This window comes from Heliangelus exortis, chromosome Z (genome assembly GCF_036169615.1).
Source record: "Heliangelus exortis chromosome Z, bHelExo1.hap1, whole genome shotgun sequence".
Taxonomy (NCBI): domain Eukaryota; kingdom Metazoa; phylum Chordata; class Aves; order Apodiformes; family Trochilidae; genus Heliangelus; species Heliangelus exortis.
This window is the reverse complement of record NC_092454.1, coordinates 40,230,899-40,248,330: the sequence shown is the minus strand read 5'-3', so window position 1 is coordinate 40,248,330 and position 17,432 is coordinate 40,230,899. Positions and strand designations below refer to the sequence as shown.

Below are 17,432 nucleotides of genomic sequence, written 5' to 3'. Positions count from 1 at the left end.
CATTAACGTACTTCCAATTTGTGTGATTTTTTTTTGCTTTATTCCAGTATTCTAAGACTACCCTGTGCATATCCTCAATACTGCAACAAGATACACGTTTTTTCTATGGCATCAGAATAATATTTGCATAGTCCAGTTTAAAGATGAACAGTAGTATTTAAGTAATTTGGGAATGTTAATGGTATATATATTTTTTTTTTAAATGCTGAGAAATGCTTGAGCTGGAAGAAAAACTTACTTTTTTTTCTTTAGCTTAAACACATGACTGAAGTTTTCAATGCATACTTATTAGTAGTCTGCCAAACATTTAACCAGGGTTATCTCAGGACAGCAATAGACAATTGATTAGTTATTTTTTTATTTTAAAGTGAAGTTGTGCTGGATGACACATGGGGAGTGCAGGTCACAAAATATGAAGTTTTAATGTGTTACCTTTATCTTAAATCTTGCCATGTGTTGTGGAGCTGAAAACTCATTTGAAAGTGGCAAGTACTGGACATAAAGCAGAGAATCAAGCAAATTGAACCATTGCTTATTTGGGTGTGGAATGGGAGATAAAGCTTGCTCTGCGTTTAATATATGTAGTGATATATGGTTTGACTTCTACTTGTGTTTGATTTCTTCTTGTGATGAGTTCCTAATAGCTTTACATTGGGAAAGATCAGTGTGAAGCTTTAGCTCATTTTGCTGCTGTGAAGCTGTGAAGGATCTTTCTTTTTTGTTAAAAATATGGTGATCTAAAATAGTGATCTGCACAAAAAATTCAGGTACAGCATGAGTGTTGCTGTTCTGGCGTGTATGTTATGTCTAGCTTTCTAGGATTACAGTCAGCTAGAGTTATTATTTCTTATTTTCTGCAGAATGGAGCTTTTGCCCCCCTTCTCCACCTTTAGGAAGTGCTATTCAGAGTGTAAGCATAAGTCAGGACTGGGCTTGGGTGGTTTTTTTTCTGTGAAGATCCATCTAGGGAGCAGACTTTTTTTTTTTGTTTCCCCACAACATTCCTTAAAAAGATAAATAGGCTAGCTTGAGATGACTTTCCCGACATTTTCTTGATGCAAAAAAATTTTAGGAAATTATCAGTTAACATGTGTGCAAGCAATTTAAAGATTTCTCTGTGTTCAGTTTTCATTGATAGCGCAGCACTCCTACTAATTCCATAACTATATCCGTTCCAGTGCAGCTGATTTTATTTTTCCATGGTTGACATTTGTTACCACAGAGATTTCTTACAATACATTAATGCTTCTGAACAGTTTCATTGCCTCAAGTCATGCATGACAACAGACAGTATCTCAAATGCAAGTTAGAATGCATTGGCAAATTCTGTGAACTTGTCTGAGTAACTTCATACGCGTATATATGAATGCACGTAATATTTTGTTTCATTCCTGTCTGCAGAGTTCTGTATGAAGGGAAGGACCGCATTATTCCAGGCTGTGAGGTGATTCAGGCTACTCCTTATGGTCGCTGTGCTAACGTTAACAACAGTTCAGCTTCTTCCCAGCGCATCTTCATCACGTATCGACGGGCTCCTCCAGTACGACCTCAGAATTCATTGGCAGTTACAGATATCTGTGTTATCATTACCAGCAAAGGAGAAACCCCTCCTCATACATTCTGTAAAGTTGATAAAAATTTAAATTGTGGCATGGTGAGTATTTAAAAACTCCATCAGCTTCTTAGGAGTGTTATAATTGCATTCTACCACTATGTCATAATCCACTCATTCTACATACCATGTACGAGACTTCAGTTTTGTTGATCTGATTTCCTTTCATGTTAAGTAATTGCTTCTTCATACTGATTACTCAATACTTCAGTTGGCATGTTCATGTCTACGTGCTCTTTAGGAGTAGTGCGATGGAATTTTTTTATTTCTTAACAATCCTTCTCTGCCCCCCCTTGATGCCAGTATTCATGATGAATCACAAGTGCTTTTTTCTTAGTTATTAATAGTGCTGATGTTACTAAGAGATGCAGGAATTATTATTACTGTTGTTTTTCAGTCAGTTTGCTTTTATTTAGTCTGTTTTGCATTTAGTTTACTTAGGATGAAAAAATGAGATTTTTTTTCAAGTGGTGGTATATTTAGTCAAACTGCAAAAGCACTGTGCAAATCAATAAAATCTTCAAGTGATGATGTTTAGAGTTTCACATTCACTGATGAGGTTCCTGTAAGAGTCTCCTTTTAAATAACAAAGAAAATGTGAAGCAGCAAATGATCTGCTTCATTTTTCCCTCATCCTTTGCTGGAGTAAGTCAAAGAGTAGTGTGGTGGTGTAATTATTTCATGTGAATCTTGTAATCTAAAAAATATAAGAAGAGTGAATTCTTGATTTCATGATTTACATGCACTCAGCAGCCAACCAGTGATTTTATTCTGTGATGTCTGCTTTGTTTGTAAGAGTATATTCAAATGCTTGTTATTGATTTTTCTGCTGCCTATTGCAATCTTATCTCATACTGAAATGAAATTTGTGTCTTGCAGTGGGGTTCCAGTGTATACCTTTGTTACAAGAAGTCTGTGCCAGCTTCTAACTCTTTAGCATATAAAGCTGGTAAGTAATTTTAAAAGCAAACTGTTTAAACTAACTAACAGAAGGACCTGAATGCCTCGATGAAAAAAAAAAATAATGCCAAAAGAAAAAAAAAAAAGGTGCCTTAATAGGGATAGTATTGTTCTGTATTAATTTAGTTCATCATGACAGGTTTAGTACCTGAGGAACTACAGCAGGAAGCTTTTAGCAAGCATTTAATATGTAACAGAAAACTTTGTATTTCTTGTGTTGGTGATGATGGAGAAGGAATAATTAAAAATTTTATTCAACCTTACTTGTATTTCTTTTTACATCTCACAAGTAATGCAACATCTTTTGTCCAGCTTGAAAGTTAAATGTTTCTTCTCTCAAGAGTTCCACAGCGATTTACTTTTTTCTATTTGAAGAGTGTGGAAAATATTCTGAAAAATAAATGACAAAATGTCTTTTCTTTAAAGATCTTAGAAAAGCCAGACTTAAATGCATTGCTATAGATTTTGTTTTCCTGAAGAAGTACAAAAAAATCTCACCAGAGTTTGTAATGAGCACGAAGTGCACCAAATCCCTTTGAAAGGAGTGAACTACGAAGCAGAAGTGGAAAGCATTGAAGTCAGGGTACCATGAAATAAGCTAAATGAACAGCAGTAGTAAACCAGCAAGAGTTAGATATATTTTGAAGACTCAATAAATGATTTGTTGAAATTGAGTATTTTAAATGAATGGCAGAAAATGTGGATGGTCAGCCAGCTCATCCTATTTTCACTGGAGGCATTGCCAATGTTTTTACTTTCTTCATAGGAATTTATGGGTACTAAAAGTCATTCCAATGGCACATTTAAATAGCACAGGTATTTCTCAACTGGTTTAAAGTAAAAGTCTTTGCTAATTAGATTTGACTATGTACTGTTTCTCTGGGTGGTTACCTAAAGGAGTGAAGAAGTATCCATACACAGTTTTTAAATCATTGTTACTTGGATGACTTAATCTTATTGTCAAATGAGAGACTTTCTTCTTCTACACATGTAATCTTCAGTTATGAAGTCAAGATAACCTACAGAGTTTGCCATATGTTGTGAAAAATATGTTGCTTACACTTTTTAGAGCCTGCAGCGCAAATGTGCTTACTTTTCCTTCTCCCATTCTGAAGGTTTAATTTTTAGATATCCTCAGGAGAACTATGAGTCCTTTCCACTGTCAGACTCTGTGCCTCTCTTCTGCCTTCCTATGGGAGCTACTATTGAGTGCTGGGACCCCCAAACCAAATACCCACTACCAGTGTTCTCAACATTTGTACTGACCTGCTCTTCTGCAGAAAAGGTATGCCTCCACACTGTGACTAGTTTTTGGTTTAGTTCAAATGGCTGCTATGAAGATATGTATGCATTATTCTTCTGTATTTGAGGAATACTGCAAAATAAATTGTTAAATACTTCCCTTGTAAAATTATATTTCTTAAGCCTTTGTGTAAGATGAAAGTAAATCAAAACAGGAAATAAGCTGGAAGAGTATGTGCTGTTTAGTCTCATGTAAGCTGAACCACGCACCTAGTAAAACCTAAACTTGCAGCACATGTATTTCCTTGTTCTTTCAAGTAAGAAGTCTGTGAGAATGGAAATGTAGCCTACATATTAGAGATATCTGTGTACCACATGTATTAGCAATATGTAAGTTGTTACAGTTTTCCTATGGCTACCTTGAAAGCTACTTCTGTGTGAATTTGTGAAATTGAGTTCTGTAGGTATCTATGTACACGAACAGTAAAATAGTTACCAGAGAACTGCAGGACAGGGAGAGCATGCTGAGAGGTAGCATGTGAAATACTTTAACACTGATGAGCTCTGAGACCAGTGGTGCAGCTGAAGTCACAGGAAGTGACAGGCTCAGAACCCCGAGCTCTCTGCCAGATCTGTGTCAGGCCACCTGCACACAGAGGCACCAGAAATCTCTTGCATGATGGCCCATTTGCAAGAAGGCAGTGTCAGCTCTACACAGGTGCACCTGTGAAGCAAGGGCATCCTTTTTGGGGACTGCTCTCTCAGCTGTTGCTTCAGCTTGCCAGGTAGGTGTGTGTGTGTGTGTTAATTGCATGAGGGAATAAATGATTGTAATGTGTGATTAGCTCCCTCTGACTAATAAACAGCAGAAAAAGTATTTCTCCAACATATTAATGCATATTTTGCAAGGAGGAGTGCAGTAGCTACCAGTATTTTTCTCATAGAGAATGTATACTGTGGCATCCATCTTTCCCTGTTCTCGTTTTGCTAAGCTTGCCAGAGTAGTTCAGGAGTTATGAAACTGACAAATAGGGAAGGATTATTAGAAAAGATAGCTGTTTAGCTTGATGAAATGACTGAAGTCACAACTAAAATAATTTTATTGTTTAGTGTGGTAATGATAGAGGATTTTACTGACCAAAGCATTTACTGGGGGTGTTGGCTGGTTTTCACTTTATCTGTCAATGGATAAGGTTTTGTCACAGCATACCCTTTCTTTTCTTCCCTGTCAAATTACTGTGTGAATACTTTGTTGAGGACAGTGTAACAAAACAGAGGAGAGGCACAAGATTCCAATGCATACTTTGGATACTTTGTATATGCTTTAGAAATGAAAAGTCATTTCACAAGCTGCCAGCAAAGCACTGTAATGCCTGTTCAACAATCAAATACTGAAGGACACTTCAGAATTTCAAACCCAATCGTTTGTAAATACAGAGTCTGCTCAGCTGTTTTTCTTCATATTTTAGGTTTATGGTGCTGCTATTCAGTTTTATGAGCCTTATCCCCGGGAGCTGCTAACAGAAAAACAACAATTGCAGCTGGGTCTCCTGACAGCTGTAGAAAGAAAAGTGGTTACTACCAAGTCCATCAACTCCAACAAATGCATCTGTCTTCTCTCACACTGGCCTTTCTTTGAAGCATTTCGAAAATTTCTTATGTTCATCTACAAACTCTCTGTCTCTGGACCTCATCCTCTACCTATTGAAAAGTATGTAAAACACCTTTCAGGTTCATGTGGGAAGGTAGTTATACCAGCTCAAGAAATAGTGTGGTTTATTCATGTCACACTTAGCTGGTGTATTTTTTTCTGCATTCTTGCTTGCACTGTGGAGTTTATGTTGTACTGATAGAAATTATTACTGCTTCTGTTTAATAGCAGTGGTTCTTGCAGTGCAATAAAAGTGAACTGGATTTTACTGTGGCTTTCCTGTTAAAATATGTCAGACATGTTTACCTGTCTCTTAGCTACCTCAAACACAGAAGATGGCTGGGCTAAAACATGCATGGTAACATTTGCAGTCCTGCATTTTAGAGTGGTAAATACAAGCTCAGGGACTCTGCATTAGCAATGAATCTCTACCTCTATTTCCAAGGACTTTGGCTAGTGCAGATTGTGTGTACTTGTGTGTGTGTAAACTGTGTAGAGGATACTTTTCATGGCCCTAAAAATTGACTGAAATATAGTATTACCTACAATATTACTGGCAGTGCAGTATATAGTTTCTCTTAGCTAATAACAGTTAGGAACTCTGTACAGTGGGGTTAGACTTCCCAGGATATTGAGTAGCTTGCCTAAATGCCTGTGTGTTCTTATTTTTTGCATACTTATCTGAAACTGCCAGTATTAATTTTCAGGCATGAAATGTCAGTGAAGGGAGTTTCTGTGTTTTAGATTGCATTAATAGGTTCTTTGGCTTATGGAAACAGTAAATAAATTGTATCAACCTTTCTAAAACATAGTACCCTAGTAATTGCAAAATGTGATTAACGTTCAATCCCTCAACAGTTCCCAGTTATGGTTTTTGTCTTTGTTTCAGGCACATATCCCATTTTATGCACAATATACCTTTCCCTTCACCACAAAGGCCAAGGATTCTTGTGCAGGTAAGCAGAACCTTGCTTCCATTTTTTCGTTACAACTACAGCAGCCCCTTTTTCATGCTTTTGAAAGCCTGGCTTCTTCCTTTGAATACTCGACTGGTGGAATGGAGAGGGGTGGAGATGGATGGATTGCCTTTCTCTTTCACTGTTGAGGCCTGTGGTGAGTTAGCAAAGGAAACTATTGTGGGGTTCAGGCAGTGCAGATAGCAACAGCATCCTACTTGCACTTTTCAGATTTCTGCCATATGTTACCCTTTCATTTGATGAGTGCCTTTTGCCTTACCTCATCGAGGGGGTAATTTGTTTCCTTTCTCTCACTGTTGCAGCCCTCTGCTGTGGGTCCAAGGTTAGTCCCCCGGGGCACTGTCTCCTGTGCTTCGCTGTTTAATCACCTAGCAGCTGTTACACGTTCAACACTGAGTCAGATAGTTTCCTGTGACTTCTGAGAACTGTTTCAGTGACTAATACAATACCTAGTGAACACAAGTCCCAAAGATAATTTCTTATTTGCATCTCTTGTTTGACATTGTGACACTCAGGCAGGCAGTTTGTGAGATTATGGATATACCTTTATATAGGAATAATATACTGTGTTTGTATCAATCACATATTTTTTTGTGTTTCAGCTCTCTGTCCATGATGCATTAATATTATCTCAGCCAGTTTCTACACCATTGCCACTAAGGTATCATTATTAATATTTTAAATGTATGCTACTTGAAAAATTCAGAGGCAAGTAGGAATGAGTCATAGAAGGAAGACAAACATTACTGCAATGTTATTAGACTGTGTAAACAGAAGGCTAAATACACATTTGGTTATATTAAACCTTGAGAATAGTATTGTAGTTGTCTTTTTGACATAGACCTGCCCCTTGTGGGAGCATAGTATTATTAATTATCCTAAAATAAAGATGAATTGCCAGATTATTGTAGGAATTCTGCAGAAAGAAGAAGCAAGCTGTGAGGGGGAAAAAAAAAGCATTTAAATATCTTGTAAATATCTTGTATTTCCAGAACCTGAGTAGTTAGCTTGCTTTTTTTTTTTTTTTTTTTTTTTTTTTTATAATTACACAGATAGAGTGTTATCTTGTTTATTCTCTCGTCTTGGATCCAAAAGAGTTGTTTACCCCAAGCAGTTGTGTGAAATCAGACAACACACAAGTGTGCTAATACTTTGACTTGGAAAGTCAAAACTATGCCTGAAAATCTGTACTTGTGCTTGGAGGTTGATGCAGACTCTGAGGATGCTGCCTGTGTTTTCTGGGCTAGAGCTCTCCATAACTGTGGCATGGGTTTTTGTTTGGATGATTTGGTTTGTTTTTAAGTTAAAACCCAAAATATTCTCCCTCTCCCCCTCTGCTCTTAGACACTATAATTTACTATTCTGTACACAGAAGAAGCCCATATTCTGTCACATCTGTGTAACAATACAGCCTCTTAAGTGAAATATTGCAGCCCGCCACCAAACTGCAAAGTAATGTGTCAGGACTTATTCTAAGGACAGATTTTACATCACTGTGATCTTACAGATGTCATTACAATTCCTAAATGTGCACAGTTCAAACAGATAAAGTGAGTCTAAACTCTATGTAGAAATTAAAAGCATGTTGCTATCAGAATGGTGGATTGATTTTACTTGACTAGTATTAGAATCTGATACTGTGGTTTTAAGATTAAATGGATACTTTGAGTTCATAATTTTTGCCTGAGGTAAGCCTTCACATGAAAGGTTAAACAATTAGATCTGTGTTACTGCTAGGGAGACAAGGTGCCTGTGCCCAAATGAGACCTCATGGCATAAAAAACAAGAACTCGCCAGTAACTCAATATAGCACATGTTACTTTTGCAGGACATTTTGAATTTAGTTGGTTTTTTTTTTTTTTGTAGCAGTACAAGTCTGGTCCTGAAATGAGAACTATGAAATAGGTATTTCATGCATGGTTAGTACTAGCACCATTCAACTGGTTGGTCTTAAATGGTTGTCAGAGGTTTGATAGTAGTGACTGGCTTTTCTTGTGGATTTGTTTGGAGTTTTTTGTTTGTTTGTTTATTTTTAATAAATTCAGTAACATTCTTACTCTCTTTCCTCTTCCACCGCTAGTGGAGCGAACTTTAGCACTCTGCTCATGAACCTTGGGCCTGAAAACTGTGCCACTCTGTTACTCTTTGTATTACTAGAAGGCAAGATCCTCCTCCATTCTCTTAGACCAGCTGTGCTGACAGGAGTTGCTGAAGCTGTAGTAGCTGTAAGTACAAAACTAAGTTCTGCACAGCAGTGAGAGAAATCAGTTCAGACTCCACAGTTGTTACAATGCATTTTTAAAGCTAAAATTCATGCACTAGATGATCAGTTTTCCCAGTAACAGCATTTGAAGTGCCCTAGTACGTCTTATTGTTGTAACGATAAGGAATGATCAACTTCTCTGCTTAGATAACTAAGAGATATGCTGTAAATAAATTGTAAAACTTGAAGATTGTTCTCTGACAGTGTTACAAGGGTTTTAGCAATCTTAGCTCGCTGCATGCAACCTCCTGCGTTTTACTGTACAGTATCTGTTGTCTTGTTTTAATGAGCTGATTTAATTTAATTTTTCCCTCAGATGATATTTCCATTTCAGTGGCAATGTCCATACATCCCCCTCTGTCCTTTGTCTCTGGCCACCGTACTCAGTGCACCTGTTCCATTTATTGTTGGAGTTGATTCACGATACTTTGATCTGTACGATCCACCACAGGATATTGTGTGCATTGACTTAGACACAAACATGGTGTACATGTAAGTGTATGGAGTTTTTACATTTTTCTGTAGATGGAGAGACTGCTGAAGTGCTCAGGAGATAAATTCTGTTTTATCCAGTGTGTTTCGTTTCTTCCGTCCTTCGTTCTTTTGCACATTTCTCATCTTTCGTAGCAAATTAAAATTTAACTAAGTCGAGGGTCAGCACTTGGTGCTGCCTATAAAAACGTGATGCAGTTGTTGTTTTTAATTTGGGAACAATGGTAATGTGTTCTGGTTTGTTTTTCCATGTCTAGTACAGCTTATAAGGGAAATAGGACAAAAGCTAGAAAAGAGGAAGATTCCCCACCTTTGCTTACAATTTCACCTTGACGTACCACTTTTGAATTTGAATTGTGTTCAGTGACTATTGGTATGAACATTCATGCTTCAGGACAGCATAAGATTCTGTCTTGCATTTGCTGCACTTTATGTTAGTGTTAATAAAGATATCTTTACCAAGTTGTAAGAGCCTAATTTTTAGTGTGACCTGTCAAGCGAAATTTGGTGTCTTGACCGTGCTCAGTCTAAAAGTTTTCAAGCTAATAATTATGTCTGTAACCTTATTCTTAAGTTGAAGGTATTGCACGGTTTCTTCACACTGTCTTGATGAGATGCTAATTAAGAACAACCTCTGCTTTTCTGTAGTATAACTAAGTAAGAACACAAATAAATAAATTGAAAGTGCAGTTGTTCCAGGTGTTAATTCAGTAACTTTATGAATTAACTTTCCTTTTTAAACTAATGAGATCGTAAGTGGAAAGGCTTATCTAAGCCAGTTCAAGGTGACAGTGAACCTCACTAAAGTGCCTGTGTTTTCTCTGTGAAAATTCAGTTTTATTTAATCCAGGCAACTTTATCTCTTGCTTTTGCTTTTACAAACTTGAGTTAGAATTAGTAATTTGATCTGTGAGTCAGTTGAATGCTTTCTTCATTTTCATTGTGTTGAGGGGACCTTTCCTCTACTGAAGCAACTGTTCCCTTTATGCTACTGGATTGCTTTCTTTTATTAGCACCGTCAAAGGAAGCAGTAAACAATAGGGCAGATGGTGTGTAATTTAAAAATATTTATTTATTTCTTTATTTAGTCTCCTTCCCTTAGTTCCCCATTAAAAAGTCTGCAAAAAGCATTTTCATCACTGTTTTAGTAAAGTATTATGCAATCAAAAGAGTAATTAAAATAGGTATTGTGAGCGAAGAACATATTGAAGAAATTTAAGGAAGAGAATTTGTTGATATGACAATACAGACATGATTAATTTTGTTCTTAAGTGGAATGGAAGTTGAAGACTGCATTGCAGAAAAATTAAGGAGATAGAAAGGAGATATAGCAGGCAGATAAAGATGTCAAGATTCAATTGAAATAACTGCTACAAGACAAAGTACCAACATTACTTGAATTTGTTACTGAACTAAAAATGTACCAGTGTCTGGCCTCTTAGAAGCACTCAGCTGGAAAGATTTTTGCACCTTTTCTTTTACTGTCTTATATGTTAATTTTTATTTCAATAGTCATCTGATTGTTTTACTTTTTAATGCCCGTTTTGCATTTATCTCATCTGTACCATTATTCTGACTTCCAGAGGATTTTGGTACCTGTAACATCTGACTTAAGTTAACGTGATATGTTGGTATCTGCATAATGAAGCTTTTTCAGCTTGGAAATGAGGATATTTTTCAGTTTTGTAGATAAGTAGTCAAATCTTTTTATATACAGCATGTTGTGTAGAGTATCATGCAGAATTTTTAAATTATTATTTCACATTTTTATGAAGGAGTAAGATTCCTTTCTATTTTATCTACATCTACTCCTGTCCTGTATTTCTGTGTCAGTGGTGCTTTTTTTTAGGTGTAGAAGGATTTAACAGCATTGTTCCTAAGTCTGGAAGACTACATAATATAAGAATAGTATTTGAAAAATTGAATATTTTCACTCTGTGTAGTGTCTTTTTAGAGAAAGTTTGCTGCTGTTAGTCATGGTAGACTGAGGCTTTATTTACTGCCAAAAATACTGAAGGCTTTTTATTCATTAAGCATCTTCAGCGCCTTTTTTGGTTGTGCCCAACTGTCTGTGTGAAAGTAACAATGAAGGCTGTTTAAGGAAAGTAGCCTTTTTAGGGCAAAGATTTAAGAATTTGCCTATTTTTATAGCAGAAGTTCAGAAGTTTTTTTCTTGCGATTTTGGAACATGACCAAACATAAACTACACTGTTTGGAAGCATTCCATTGTGGAAGGGGAAAAAAGTGGGCAAAGAATCTGTAAGCATGCATATTTTTCCAGCTCCTGTAACTTTGGCTTCCTTCTAAGATAGTTCTGTGTCAGTGACAATTCAACAAATAATTGAAAACATTTCACTGATGCAAAGAGCAAAGCAAGCAGTGACAGCATCAGGTTGGGCAGTAAAACCTGGTTAGGTCTTGTGGCTGCAAGGTTTGCTGTACTCCCATTACAGCAATGATCTCTCACCTTCTGCCTTCCAGAAAGAGGTACAGCAATTCTCAAAGTTTACTCCCTGCTCTCTCTATGTCTTTATATCCAGATGCTTAAACACAGTCTAGCATCTTATCCACTGTTGTTCTAACAAAGATGAGCATCCCTTTAGGCCAATTTACCCCGGTGCTTAGTCACCCATGTAGTTTTTCAAAACCTGAACGGAATTCCCAATCTTCCTCGTCTCTGTGAGCCTGTGGTTGAAGTTGGAACTGAGTTGCCACAAGTACATTAGAGTATACTATATGACCATAAAGCTGCCAGACTTTCAGCTTTTGCAGTAACAGCTTTGTGTTGTGTTCCAAACAGCTTTCATTTTGTATCAGAAGCAGGATGGCATGTTTGTGGTAGTACAGACTTTATATGGTAATCACATCCATATTATTGTGCTTAAGTTGTATTAGCAAGACTGATAAAAATTCTGAAAGCAATTGAACTTTGTCTAGAAAGTCTAAATCAAATCTTAATGCAGGTCCTCCTTACTGACTGGAGAAAACTCTACTCCTAACTCAATTTATACTATTCTGTATCTTAGGAAAGGAAATTCTGAGTTATGTCATGCTCATTTTGTATTTTTGATAAATACTGACAGTGAGAAGATTTATTTTCAAAATATTTCCTTTGGTTTAGTCACAGTGTTCTGGAAATGAATCAGTTTAGGGCTGTGGAAGCTATTCTTTTTTATATGGTCTGTGTTTTATATATCCTTTTTTTCTCTCCCCTGTGTTTTAGATCAGATGATAAGAAGAGCACCAACTGGAAGCAGTTTCCTAAGAAGCCATGTAAAAGTCTGCTAAGCACCTTAAAGAAACTGCACCCACAGCTGGCAGCAGGTGACATATATAAAATAAAAGGGGAAGGGGTAAGAACAGAAACTGCCTGAAGCAGGGAAAATACGTATTCAAAGAAAACTACTAAATTTTTTGAGACACGCATACAAGTCTTATGTTACAGTTAGTATATACATGAAAGGATTTCCTTCTGTCATATGTGGTGTGAATTAGTTTTTAGGCTTTTATTTTCTTTGCTATGACTTTTCTGTTTCCATCATGTACTAATTTTGTAATATGAGGCTATCAGTGTCTCCTTTTCCATACCTATGTAACCTAACATTCTCTGAACCAGCTTACCTTAAACAGCCTATCTACAGTCAGAAAGAACCAATACCTGAAACTGGTAGGTCAGCTACAATTTCACTCTTACCTGTCCAAGTCATTAGGCTGAAGATGGTTGTTTTTTTTTTTCCTTTGATAAAATACTTTGTCAAAATTTAGCTAGTCCATTATTTTTGTAGAAAAGTCATTATCTGAGATATTCAGCAGTATCTGCACAATAACTGAAAGACTATGTTCAGCTGGGTATATGATAACATGAACTCAACAGAGATCCTCCTCTCCAAGTTGTGGGGGGCTGGATGAGTTAGAGAAACACTCTCTTCCATATGTGTCAGATAAATTGGAAAATAATCACAGGATTTGTAGTGTTTGTCACTTCTGAATGTTGGCAAGTAGAAAAAATTAAAACATGTCTGTAGCATTTTGCTAAGCTACCTGTATGGATGCACTGAATTTAATATAGGATTGTATGTGTTGCTTATTGGTAGTTCACAGGAAAACTCAAGAAGGCTCTGCAGTGGAGATGACTCCAATTGAGGCAGATTTCTCCTGGCAGAAGACAATGATGGAGCTGGAGATGGAAATCCAGGAAGCTTTTCTCCGTTTCATGGCATCTATTTTAAAAGGTTACAGAACATTCCTCAAGCCAATCACACAGGCACCTTCAAATAAAGCAACTGCTGCTGATTCCTTGTTTGATCATCAAGGTGAGGAGTGAGACAAAACAGCTGCAGATAGCATTGACAGTGTTAGAGCTTTAGTGCTGAGGAGCTGGGTTAACTTCAAAAGGTCAGTGTTCCCTTTGGTTGTACAATTCTTGGCACTATTTAAAATTGCAAATGTACAAAGTTAAACTATGCAAAATTGATTAGAGCATGGGTATGCATGTAGATATGAAATTTTGCAATAGTTCTGGTATTGGAAAGGCTGTCTTTTAGAAGCATGATGTGTGTGTGTGGCGTATTCCCTAAGGACAACTCCTGGGAGAATGAAAGAATAATTCTTAGTTTGTGTGCCGGAAGCCCAGTAATGTTCTTGGTATACATGGGAAGATAATGGAGAGCAGGGCAGCAATCAGAAAAATAACAAAACAGTAGCCAGCAAAAGTAATTTTATTTTCCTCCTTGTCTTAACTTTTCAGATCTGTTTGTGAGCTGAATGCTCACAGGCACTTTGTTATTTATGTAGCAGTGGTGTCTCAGTCATGTTTTTTTTTTTTTGTTTGGTGGTTGGTTTTGTTTGGGGTTGTTGATTTTTTTTTTTATTTTTTATTTAATTATTGATAAGAGATTTGAGAAGAGATTTTTTCAGACCCACCACCTATTAGGATAACATTGTTTTTACTTTAGCATTATTTTAACTGTGAGACACTTTTTGCAAGGTCATTATCTCCTTTTTCTTGCACAAAAATTCAATGGTGAGCAAATCATATGGGGATGATTGCTTGACAGGTATTTTTTAACTATGATGAAATACAGTTATTAAACAAAAAAGCTGGTATTTCAAGCTTCCAAATGCAAGTAGTGGTAAGGAGTTTTTTTTACTGATAAAGCAAATTCTTTATGTATTTGCACTCTTGACTATTCTATGTTGACACTTTATATGTTAATTTCTTATGGAACCCGTAACTGGTGTTTAGCTGTGTGTTCCTTTTTATAACCAGGATTTTTAAAAAGCAGAGATCGTGCCTACACAAAGTTCTACATGCATCTCACCAAAACACAGATATTCAGCCGCTTTATCGAGGAGTGCAGTTTTGTGAGTGACAAGGATACTGGCTTGGCATTTTTTGATGACTGCATAGAAAAGGTGAAGATATTTAGCAATACTGTTAAATTATATTCATTGATTTATTTTATGTTATTGTCCTGTTTTTAAATGCAAAGGTAGATACTTTCTGCACAGACTGTTTTGATGGATTGGTATTCTTGGCAGTTTTGCTGAGTTGTTTTCTTCCTTTGTCTTCTTGCGTGGTTGTAATTTTCTGTGTTGATGCAGAAAACTGTCATTAAAAACCTGTAGGATGTCAAGTTGTAAGATAATGTGAGAAACACCACTAACTGGCAATTTAGCATAATGCCTTTCATTTCTTCCCTTTATATGTTAGTCATGCTCCCTAAAATGTGGCATTATCCTACCAGTGGTCATTTGTGTTGTTCTCTTTTCATACAATTCAAACTTAAAACAGAAAAACATACCTAGGTTTCCACTTGTGTTCAAAACTGATTTATATAGATAATATCTACTTTTGTTGTACCTTATATGAGAAAAATTGCTGTAAACAATTCTTGTTTTTTGAAGCAAAGTCTCTTCAGCATGATTCTGGTGTATATGAGTTACTGAGTTTATAGCTTTATCTGTAAAATGCCAAGTTCACAATATGAAAATTAGGAGCCAGAGAATTATATGTATGGTTCCTTCTGGACAGAACCTTTATTTTCATTCGAAGTCCTTACAGAATGTCTTTGATTCAGTATTGATTCCAATCAAATTAACACTTGTAAAAAGACCACAAAATAAGCATTGAAAAGTTTCTTTGCCTTTTCTTTCTGCTGAGTATGGGTTATTCGTCTAGAGTATACTTCGTTTAACACTTTAAATAATTTTGTATTATTGCAGGTCATTAATGTGTTTCATACTTAAATTGTCATATTGAAAATACCTGCAAAATGGCAGTTTCTCTCAATGAAACTAAATAAAAGCACTTTACTTTGTTAGATTTAGTTGAGATTTAGTAGAGAATGTTAACACATTGAGAGCATGCTGATTACTCCATTTCCTAATTTCAGGAAAAAAATATTTGAAAAAAAAACATTAATTGCTTTTAGAGCAATAAGAAAATTTAGTGTTTCTTATGTAATATCTCAATAAATGACACACCTTTAATAGAGTTATTTAGGATTTTTTTTCAGTTGATAAGAAACTAATTTGTTTTTGTTCTTTTTTTTTCTCTTTCTCCAGCTCTTTCCAGATAAAGGAGCAGAAAAAGGAGAGAAGGTACTTAGTAATTCAGAATGTTTACGGATACGTGATAATGAGTTAAAAATGGAAATACAAGTCTGGGAACTTGATATTTGAGTTATTAGAACAAACATAAACATATTTTAAACATGAACATGTTTTCAGATTGATGTAGATTCTGTTGAAGATGCACGGTTGATTGAACTCGATGAGTCACAAAAAAGTGAACACACAGTGTTCATAATGCCACCAGAGCCTCCTGCTGATGATGGACAGGTGCCACAATACAGGTACAAGTTAAACAGCCACATGTAGTGAAACTATAATGCAGAGTAGACGTTCCATCTTGGTGCAGCACCTTCCTTAATGTAATGTTTGGAAGAGTCTTAGAAAAGATAAAAACTTCCCAGAGTCTGGTAAATTTCTGAAGCTCTAGAAGCCAGTGTTTGTGTGTGCTTATGTCGGAGGGCATGTGGCTTTTGGTTTTATTTTTTCAGTAACTTATTGCCAGTTTTACAGTAATTTTTCTCTATATGTATTCAGTGTCTTCCTTCCTGTTTGAGCTGTGTATCTTGCAGCAACTGCAGTGCACTTTGTTTCACAGCGGGAATGACAGGGGGTAGGTAATACTGTTGATCTAGTGCTGACGAACCAGAAGAACAGAACACCTGCTCCACTTTTCAGACTTCTTTCATTGAGTGTTTTTCAACCTTGTGCAGAAAGTGTGGTGTTTCAGACACTCTGAATATGGTGTTTTTCTTCCTGACTGTCTTGAAGGTCACACAGGTCCTATTTCCAACTCTTGTCCTTGGTAGTTATCATCTGTGTCTCCCTGACTTCTGTGGTACAGACAGCAGTCTGGTTCTTATTTCCATTGTCTATGGAGATTTAACGTGCAAGGCATCTTACTGTGAGACCTTTGTGATTGAGTCTAAAAGGATCTTGCTATCTTCTTGCCTTTTCCCCCCTCTAGTTCTTTTTTTCTCCCGCTTGCCAGTTCTTTGCACACAAGTGGCCTTTGTTTGGTTTTCCTGCTACCTGCAGGTATGTGAAAAGCTTTTCTTTTTTGTTTTGTTTTTTCTTTTTAATCTTCTGTATAGCTATAAAAACTTCCCACGCCTGGACTTCAAGCTTTTTGACAGGCCACAGGAGCTTAAGCTCTCCTTCACCAGACACCCAGCTGGAAGCAACATTTCAAATAGTCCAGCACTCATGGCAAAGAGGACAAAACAGGTTAGATGAGCCTTACCCTAATCACTGAGTGAACACTGAAAGATAAGAATTTTTTTGCTAAAATTTGCCACTATGTATTTTAAGCTATAAGTTCGTGTTAGAAGTTAGGTCAGTGTAACTATTAAGGAACAGTGCTTGCCAAGGAAAAACACAAGGCAGCAAGTAACTTAGAGTTTGAAATTACAGTATATTGTCAAACCCATTTTTAAGACTAATATAAACCAAAAGAAAATAAAAATTAATGCCTGAACGGGGGAGAAAAAAAAAAAAAAAGGTTATTAATTTTGATGATAGCTTTTTCTTGCGGAGAGCTTTAATGAGAGAGTGGTAAGAAGGGAGCTTGAGCTGAATTTTTTTCCTTTCTTTATGGAATGTTTACTTTTAAGAAGCCAGTATCTGAATTAGCAATGGCTTCTAGATTCAGGATGCTACAAC

At 36.4% G+C, this 17,432-nt stretch overlaps 1 protein-coding gene across 2 annotated transcripts in view; it reads left to right on the top strand.

The window, feature by feature from the left end:
* Positions 1 to 17,432, top strand: part of DENND4C (DENN domain containing 4C) — a 70,728-nt gene that overhangs the window by 24,181 nt on the left and 29,115 nt on the right. For both annotated transcript variants that reach the window (XM_071731317.1, XM_071731316.1), the window contains exons 3-16: positions 1,402 to 1,654; positions 2,492 to 2,561; positions 3,688 to 3,857; positions 5,284 to 5,525; positions 6,355 to 6,421; positions 7,045 to 7,103; positions 8,523 to 8,667; positions 9,022 to 9,197; positions 12,421 to 12,521; positions 13,292 to 13,510; positions 14,467 to 14,612; positions 15,765 to 15,800; positions 15,930 to 16,054; positions 16,865 to 16,997. In XM_071731317.1, the coding sequence (XP_071587418.1) occupies positions 1,402 to 1,654; positions 2,492 to 2,561; positions 3,688 to 3,857; positions 5,284 to 5,525; positions 6,355 to 6,421; positions 7,045 to 7,103; positions 8,523 to 8,667; positions 9,022 to 9,197; positions 12,421 to 12,521; positions 13,292 to 13,510; positions 14,467 to 14,612; positions 15,765 to 15,800; positions 15,930 to 16,054; positions 16,865 to 16,997 (1,942 nt within the window). The remainder of the gene's footprint in view (positions 1 to 1,401; positions 1,655 to 2,491; positions 2,562 to 3,687; positions 3,858 to 5,283; positions 5,526 to 6,354; positions 6,422 to 7,044; positions 7,104 to 8,522; positions 8,668 to 9,021; positions 9,198 to 12,420; positions 12,522 to 13,291; positions 13,511 to 14,466; positions 14,613 to 15,764; positions 15,801 to 15,929; positions 16,055 to 16,864; positions 16,998 to 17,432) is intronic.